The sequence below is a fragment of the Perca fluviatilis genome, chromosome 5 (assembly GCF_010015445.1).
Source record: "Perca fluviatilis chromosome 5, GENO_Pfluv_1.0, whole genome shotgun sequence".
Taxonomy (NCBI): Eukaryota; Metazoa; Chordata; class Actinopteri; order Perciformes; family Percidae; genus Perca; species Perca fluviatilis.
This window is the reverse complement of record NC_053116.1, coordinates 15,714,874-15,724,477: the sequence shown is the minus strand read 5'-3', so window position 1 is coordinate 15,724,477 and position 9,604 is coordinate 15,714,874. Positions and strand designations below refer to the sequence as shown.

General features: G+C 37.1%; 1 protein-coding gene across 1 annotated transcript; it reads left to right on the top strand.

The window, feature by feature from the left end:
* The first annotated feature begins 297 nt into the window (after positions 1 to 297).
* On the top strand, positions 298 to 8,859 carry LOC120559538 (B-cadherin). Its single transcript, XM_039801284.1, has 18 exons — positions 298 to 408; positions 1,073 to 1,192; positions 1,300 to 1,446; positions 1,561 to 1,705; positions 2,547 to 2,719; positions 2,868 to 2,999; positions 3,090 to 3,272; positions 4,753 to 5,099; positions 5,212 to 5,354; positions 5,443 to 5,667; positions 5,779 to 6,006; positions 6,232 to 6,350; positions 6,636 to 6,716; positions 6,851 to 6,949; positions 7,272 to 7,328; positions 7,464 to 7,523; positions 7,680 to 7,760; positions 7,866 to 8,859. The coding sequence occupies exons 1-18, from the start codon at positions 382 to 384 to the stop codon at positions 8,115 to 8,117; spliced, it is 2,619 nt and encodes an 872-aa protein (XP_039657218.1). The 5' UTR covers positions 298 to 381; the 3' UTR covers positions 8,118 to 8,859.
* Positions 8,860 to 9,604: the final 745 nt, after the last annotated feature.

Genomic DNA, 9,604 nt, shown 5'->3' with positions numbered 1-9,604 from the left:
GCACCATTGTGAAGCACTTTTAAATAAATATGATTATAAATACATTCTGTAATGCACAGTAAAACGAGAAACTTTACTTGTGTGACAGAGAGTGTTACAAATAAACCAAATTTTACTAAATAGTAATGCACACACACACACACACACACACGCACACACACGCATGCACACACACACGTTTTTTAACTTTCAGTTTCTGAAAGTTCAGGCTGGACCTATGAGGTTCATGTGAAATTATTATGACAATTGCCCTCCTATACAGGTTTTCTGCCAAAACCTGCATGGTATGAAGGTGAACTTCCATTCAGGTGCGTCCGAGGAATAGTCGTCTAAGAGACTAACTTCTATAACGGCACATGATTTGGATATACTATTGAAACAATGCACCTCAGTCTTCTCCTGATGCTGGTAAGAATTTATATTAGATCGCAGTCTTTCTGGAGAGATGGTTGAACATATTTCAAATGCTTGCTTCCAGATAGATTGATTGCTTTTAAAAACTATGTACATTTTCTATCAATGACCAAGAATTGAGAGAGATACAGATAGAAATTGTCTTTTTTTGTGGTTGTCAGAAAAGCTAAACAAACAAGGCAATGTAGAAATTGCAAATTGACTATGTATCAGTCATAATAACAACTACTGCAGCCAACACAGGTCACGTCGTGTGTCAACATTATAGATTATAGATAGAATATAGATCTTATCCCTTTAGACCTACACAATAGTGCTCTAGAGGGTGTTATGCGCCAACTGAGAAATTCTGATTAAAACAATTTAGATCCCGATTAACATATTTTCACAGTTCCTTGTGTACTTACATTCATAAAAAAAAATGAAAAAAAACTGTTCTCCACCAGCCACTTGCAATGCAACAATCATACAGATATACGAAAGACTGTCGACTAAAATATATAAAACCAGATAAAAAAAACAAAAAACATTTAAGACAACAACAAGGCATTCAGAGTTTAATTATGCTTTTTTGTTTTTGTAATTAATAATCAATCATAATACAAAACAAATCCCAAATGTAATAAATCCGATGTAAGTAATGTAATGTTTTTTGCAGTGTTTGGGAGTCCACATATCATCTTCAGACATATTGAAGCGACAAAAAAGAAACTGGATCATTGATTCCTTTAGCATTGACGAAGACTATAAAGGAGTTTTCCCATACACACTGGGCATAGTGAGTATCTACCTAGAATCATGATGCATGGATATGTAAACTACATATGACAAAATGCAGGAAGATCATTACACAATTTGGAACTTTTTGGTTTTGACTCCCAACAGATTTCAGTCAGGAACGAGTTTGTCTCTTTCAAGATACGTGGGCACGGTGCTGATGAAGAACCCAAAGGCACATTACAAATCGACAAAATCACAGGGGAGCTTACTGTCCATGGCCCTGTTGACTATGAGAAATTCAAAGTTTTAAAAGTAAGAAAGAATTTACTAAAACAGCATTATTACGTGTGTGTGTGTGTGTGTGTGTGTGTGTGTGTGTGTAGTCAAGGGTTTCAATATTTCATAATTCTTGCATTTGCATTACAGCTAGTATGTACGGCATATGACAAAGAAAATCATGTAATAGACACAAACCTGGGCATCGAGATAACGATTAATGACGCAAATGACAACCCTCCAAAATTTGACCATGACATGTACAACATCAGGATACCGGAGGCAACATCGCAAGGTGGCTCATTTTGTCTGATGTAATCTTTACTGCTACTATTTACTATAGTATAATATAAAAAAAACAGGATCTATTTGTAATAAACATCACTAATAAATTGTAACTTGATAGTTAAGTCAGTAGTTATTTCAGTGTTAACAAACAATGAAATGATAATAAATAATGTTTGCTTATTATTAGGAATTCTATAATTTGTCATTTTACCAGTTTTTTGTTGCACACATTATAGCATTTTACATATTATTATGTACTTCTTTATGATTAATAAATGATAATTATTTGTAAACCTTTAATTTGTTTTCAAACCATCGATACACATTATTTGGACGGCTATTATAAAGTTGCAACTGATGATTATTTGTTAATGGTTGATAAATACTTTGTAAAGCATCTATAAACATTATTCAGACAGATATTATCAGTGCACAAATAATCAAATAATCATCTCTTTTATAGATCATCAAAACAATATTAAATGGGGCATAATTATTGTTACTTGATCCTTTATAAACCACTTATTAAGCATTAACTATCAATATAAGCATTTTTTGCAACTTTATAATAGCCCTCTGAGTAATGTGTACAGATGGTTTGCAAAACAATTATTTGCCATTGGTAAAGTATTAACTATCTAAATGTAAAAACAATTTATTTTATATTGTAGTAAACTAATGAAAAAATGACAAATTATAACATTACTAATAAATAAACATTAAATATATGATCACTTTTATTATTTTAACAGTAAAATAACTATTAAAAAAAAGTTTAATGACCTATGAATATACAATTTTTTAATTGATGGTTATTATAAAGTGTTTCTTTTTTCTGATACCGACAGGCACTGCAGTGATTACCGTTAAGGCAAGCGATGTTGACACCAAAGAGAACAATAGATTATTTGATTTTAAAATAGTCTCAGATCCTCCACCATATGACCATGACCTGGAGTTCTACTTGACCCAGGTCTCTGAAACGGCAACCATTTCATTTAAAGGGTGTCTGAACCATGAGGTGAGAGGACTCGTTGCATGATGGCCTAATTCTCAGATAATAAATGTCTAATATGTTCATCTAGAAACTTTTATCCCCTTAAATTTGAATTATATATCAAATATGTTTGATAATAACTTTGGAGTGACTGTTCTTTTGAACTGATCAGAAAGCAGAGAAATACACCATTATAGTGGAGGCCAAAGACCGTGGAGAAAAAATACAGCTCTCCAGTTCCTGCACCGTCATAATCCACATAGAAGATGGAAATAACCATCTTCCCTTGATAACAGGACATACAGTGAGCAATTACTTCTTTCAATTACCATGGGGAAGGCAATGACTATAATACAAGAGTCTCTTTTCATAAGTTTTTTATTGTTTGTCCCAGGGTCTAGGAAGAGTGAAAGAAGGAGAGGAAAATGTGCTTGTGTCACGTCTGCAAGTTACAGACAAAGATAACAAAGGTACAGCGGCCTGGAGAGCCAAATATCGAATCCAAGAAGATGCAAACAACAACTTCAGAATCACTACTGATCCTGAGACAAACGAAGGCCTACTGTATGTGGAAAAGGTATTTTGTCTGTGATAATACATACTGAAGAATTATCTTTTCAAGCTGCAGTAATTATTTGGTAAAAATAAACTGACACCACTTTTTTGTTTTTTTTAAAGAAAAATGCACTGCCGTGCCCCACTACCAGCCGTAAAAATAATCAGTGCAATGGGGTATTTTCAAAACCATTAGATGGTCTAGTTGATGTCTGTCCTTCAGATATCATGCAGTATTAATTGCATCTACATCCTGCTCTCGCAAAGGCAACAACTATAGCCTGACAATGCCACAACAATTTGCAAATGCAAATAAGTCTGGAACATCTACGTTTATTTTCGGTTTCCAAAATGCGTCATGCCAATGGGAGCAGACCAAAATGCCTCTGGACGCAATTGGATATTCCTACAACCAATCATTGCAATGAACGCAATAAAGAGCAACGAAACGTGACGTAGCCCTGAGCAACAGACACATGTAAACAAACTAAAGCATGCAAATATGAGCTGTAGTGGTGAAGCATTAATATGTGTCACCTGTCAGGAGTTACAAGTTAGGACCCAGGCGCAAAAGAGTATAGCAGGGAGAGTTTCAGTGATTTAATGACTTAAATAACTTACAGACCAAGTCAAGCAGGCAATAAATCCAAAACAGTAAACAGGGGAAAACCAGGAACACTGGGAAACAAAGCACCAGAAACCGGCAGAACTTCTCAACACAAAATACTGTGCTTTAACGAAGTGACACCAGACAAAAGGAGCACATAAACTAAATACACAAGGAGCTGATCACATGGCAAGGCACAGCTGGAGTGGGCAGGGAACTGGAGTAAGGAGGGAAACACTGATTGGGTAATACGACGAGGAATGGCAACAGAAAGGCAGGCTGACGAGGCTGGACAGAAGGGAAGACATGCAGGGCTACAGGGACACATGAGGTACACACAGTGCCAGCACAGACAACTCAAACGCAATGAATGAAACATGAAAGTCCAAAACACAAAATCCTCAAGAGCCAAAGAAATACTCACAAGGTCTTAAACACAGTATATTAAACAAAAAGTTGTCTGAAGGCTTCTGGCCACAGAGCAGGACCGTGACAAATATGTCTGTGAATGAGTGTTGCCATCAGAACTTGAAGATAAAAGGTGTTTCCACTCAATCTACTAAAATATTTGAAACAGAGAAGGCCAAGTCCGATTTTGAGATACTTGTTAATCTTCAAAAATGCCGTAACAAGCTCTCCTCTTCACGGTCATAGTCTCAAACACGCCCCATATTTTAAAAAAAAAGGTTGTGTGAATCCGACCAAAGGGGAGGGGAGCAGACACATCTGTCAGAGAAAGTAAAACAACCTTTTTGTACTGCAGAAATCGCTGACTACCAGTGTATGATGAACTCGATGGCTCTTAAAAAAGCCCTGTAATGTATGATGTGAAGATACATTATGGCACACATTTCAATATTTCTTTTTTGCTTCACTATACTTTTCTTTTCTTCAGCATCTGGACTATGAAGACAGTCCTCTGAAGAACGTGACTATCAGTGTAGAGAATGAGATCCCCTCTGGCGTATGCAAGGTGGTGAGGCGCCACACCACTGGTCTTTGGGAAGTGGTCACTATTGACAGTGCCACTACTGGAGGTGCCACTATTGGTGGTGCGACTGGGACAGAGACACACAGTCTGTCCACCTGCCTAGTGACAGTGATTGTGGAGAATGTCAATGAGCCTCCGATCTTTGACGTACCTAACAAAAAAGTTACGTTGGTTGAGAATGTCAAGGTGGGTCACTACCTGGTGAAATTTACAGCTAGAGATCCTGACATTACCAGTGCCAACACACTTGTGTAAGTAATCAAGATACTAGCAACATGCCCTCTCACAGGATAATAACAAGCTAGTGCATGAATGTCAATAGAGAACTTGAGAATGTCTAACACAACACGTGTGTGTGTTCAGATACAGAAAAGGAAACGATCCAGCTGATTGGGTTACAGTGGACCCCAAGACTGGAAAAATAACCACATCAAAGATCATAGACCGGGAGTCATCCTTTGTGAAAGACAATATATATAACGTCACAATATGTGCTGTTGACCATGGTATGACCTACAGAGTATTTACATAAGGTATGTGCTATTAATCACAATTTCTTCATCACATAACTAAAAATGTGTTTTTGGTCATCAGGTCAACCTCCAACGACAGGCACAGCAACCCTGCACATCTATATTACCGATGAGAACGACAATGCTCCATCCCTGGCTGTAAACACAGTTGACATGTGCCAATATGATGGACTCTCTCTGGCCAACATCGTTGCCTCGGACCCGGATGAAGAGCCCTATGGTGGACCTCTCACCTTTGAGCTCCAGGAAAAAGAGAAGGGCAAGTGGAAGCTTGACACTAGACAAGGTGAGCAAATAATGCCACTGCTATTAAAAAAAAAACTCTAAGTCTAGTTTACACAGTACATTATGTCATAATGAATCTTGACAATATGGCAATTCATTTTTGGATGCACAGAGTATTCAGTCAACCTGGTGAAAGAGCCAACAGTTCCTTCTGGACAATATGAGTTGTTGCTGGAGGTGTTTGACCATCAAGGCTTGAAAGCTGTACACAACCTGTCAGTTACTGTGTGTGACTGCGTAGACACAGCAACCCCAAACTGTCGCATCCGCAAAGCTACTGGCTCCGCAGTAAAAGGAGGAGTCTTTGCAGTAATTCTTTTTGCCATGCTACTGCTTGCAGGTAGGAAGCAGGGCCAAAATTGCGATTACTGTGTGAAGATTGCCTTATTTTTTTATTGAAAAGTTGGGAACATTTCACAGTCAAACACTATATTCTAATTTAAAATGACATATAACGGAGGCTTACATTTTGGTCATGAGCCTTTCCTCAGGTAAAAGATTAATAGCCTCATTTAGAACATAATACTGTAGACTTTCATTTGTGTGTTTGGTATTTGTATCCCAGGTTTGTTTCTTTTGGCTTTTCTGGTGTCATGTAAGAAAAAGAGCATCGCAATCCCAGATGACGATTCAGGACAACAACTCATGAACTGTAACACTGAGAAACTGGGAACTGACTGCAAAGTAAATACTTTTTATGTTAAATGTACTTGATTATTACTGTTGGCTAATACAAAACACACACACACACACACACACATATTTTCTTCAAGTCTAAAGTTAAATGGGCTTAGGCTTACTAAAATCATTTTTTTTTTAAGTAATTGTCAAAAAAAGCACAGTGTACTGGAAAGTAATGTTTCTTTCGTCTTAAGATGGGTTGATCTACAGCAGTAGGATTGTACACACTATAATAATGGAAATATAACTTCTTGTAAAAACTTAAGACTGTATTCAAATTTTCAACAGGTGGTGTTTGAGCCACTAGACAAAGGACACAATCAGAACGAGGAACAAAGCCAAACAAAGTCTCAAGTTGCGGTGAAGCGAGTAAGTGATTAAAAATATACATTCATTTAATAACAGGCTTATAAAGAACACTTTTCTTAATCTGTTTCGCATCGTGATAAATGGGCAGTAATTCATTTTTTCATGACTGACTACTAAAATTGCTTTTTTTGCAGTTTATTGCTCAGTCAACAACGGATGCGGTAGTGTCCCAGTCACAGCAGGCCATGTCCCAAACTGAAATCCTACAACAGCGAAGGGACTATTTGTATCAGGTACAAATAGGAACATAGCCATACTGAGAAATACAGAGAGAGTTGTGTGGAGCTGATAGTCTTAATTAGCTTCGTAGCAACTCATTTGGCAGTGGCTTGGATGTAACGGACGTTCATTAATATCAAAAAGTTATGCACTAAAGCTTTAAAGGCACGGACTAACATACTCTTGGTTACGATCTTTTCATAAGATTAGTTGACAGCTAGAAACTAAAGAATAAATTGCCAGCCTTTTCTTTATGTTGTATAGTGACAAAGACACTAATTAAAATGATTTTAAAGTGAAGTTTTGTCATGGCTTCATATGCTTTTTTCCCTCCAGTTGACCAGTGACTCAACAATGGAACAAAACTTTTCACGTGGGAACTCTGTGCGTTGGGTACTGACATTATTATTAGTAGTAGGAGTAGTAATAGTAGTAGTAATGTACCAAAGTCTAAAGAGGCAGATGCCAAGAATTTTACTAAGCCGTGATTTTCCAGTTCATTCAATTTTACCATTTTTGATTTTCCAGTCAATGGGTGCATCATCAACCACGAGAACGAGAAACCAGCACAGGAACTCTATGCGTGGGGTACTGCGATCTGCTCTACTATGAACCCTTTTCCTGTGAAACTTTCTATTATTTAACTTTTCTATTCGTAGAGTTTAACTATAACATTTTATGTTGGATTCCTGATGTTATTTTAAACAACTGAAATCATATAACTATCTACTTCTGATTTCCCAGGCTGGACACAGACAACAATATTCTGCAAATCAAGAGAACGGTGTAATCCAACGTACGATTCTGCTCAAATCACTTAAAAGGGTAATGACAAGAATTGAATCAATTCTCCAAAGCTAGGGCAATTCTGTTTCGTTCAAACATAAATGCAATCTCCTTTTTCTTATTTTCCTTCTCTGTATACTGCAGATGCTGTACAAGCTGCAGGCACCAGGAGAGGAGCTGGGTGATTATGCTCCTCATGTGTATGCTGAGGAGGGAGACATGAAGACCGATTTTGAGCTTGATGCCATCTCCATCCCTGATATCTCCTTTGACCCAGACTTGGACATGGACCTGGGTTTCAAATTCAATACTCTGGCCTCAATCTGCATGTCTAGTGAAACACTGCCTACAGTACAAAACCTCCTCCCCAAAGACTATCAGAGACAGCAACTCTGATCCAAGAAAGCCTATAACACTCATAAGTTAATCATCCTAAATCATAAATATTACCTACATATGCTATAAGGTGCTTGTGGATAACCTTTGTGGTGACTCACAGCAAGTTATGCTACATTTGGCTACACTTGAAGGATTCATTTATCTTCTCTAGACTCTTCATCAGTCAATGCTTAGTTAGCACCAGGGACACAGTTCACAGCTATTCATAGTTTCCACTATTCCACTATTCATAAGTCATGTTACACAAACCTTACCATTAAGAGTCTCTACTTTGTGACAGATGAAAAACTAAAGAAGGAAAACTGTTTAGTTAGTTAATTAGTTTGGGGATTGGCCAGTGTTACCTTCATTTCAATAAAATATGTTTTGTATGTTTCTATTATTTACAGCACAACTACCTTTCTTGACTGAGACTATTTTTGGAGGTTCAGAGGACATGTTTACTCTTTCTTCTCTTATGCAAGCAGTGTTGATGGTGGATAGGGAATTAACACTGATTCTCAAGGAATGGAAAGCTTGAACTGGTGTCTGTAATAGTTTTAACAAATGGAATTATTGAACTAAATAGGAAAAATCTTGAGCATCTCTACCACAATACCTGAAGAAAAATTGAATGTATGTAAATATAGATTTTCTTTCATGGGTTTATGATGATCACTGTGTGTTCAAAGTCAGATGCTTAGGTTAGGATAGTTTTAATAGGTTGACTTTGCACATCATAATGCAACATGGTGGGGAAAATGGCTGTCTATCACATTTATCTTCAGATACATTTTCTTTGTTTAGCCTTTAAATTCATGCTTTCTTCAATTCAATCATTGAATTATTTGTTAACACTTTGCTTGTCAGATAATTACGTAATGTAAGATGGATTTGTGCTTTTTCGGTAAAGATAATAATTAATAATATGATAATGTGATACTGTGGAATTGTATTGCATGACATGAAAAACAAACAGCAAACAACGCAAGCTAAGTTCAGTCAGACTGCTATTGCAGCTAAAGCAAATAAAACATTTCTATTTCCTGGTGTTATGCAATGCTCTTTTCAAGGCAAGCTAAGTTCAGTCAGACTGCTATAGCAGCTAAAGCAAATAAAACATTTCTATTTCCTGGTGTTATGCAATGCTCTTTTCCATGGATCAAGAGATTTTAATTGTGACATGGAGAGTGAAAAACAAAATAACGACAAAAGGGGGAAGATCCAAACCCACATCTCAAAAGTATGCAGGTGTGGCAATGTGTACTATAAATAAAGCACTTCCAAAGAAGAATATAATTACTAGCGCCAACTGATGCATCATAATTCCAAGGTAGTGTTTGTTGTTTGTTTGTGTGTGTGTGTGTGTGTGTGTGTGTGCATGTGTGCGTGCGTGCGTGCATGCGTGCGTGTGTGTGCGTGTGTGTGTTGTGTGTGTGTGTGTGTGTGTGTGTGTGAATGAGCTTCTATGTTGGTACATATCCAAATCTCTGGAAAAAAAATCT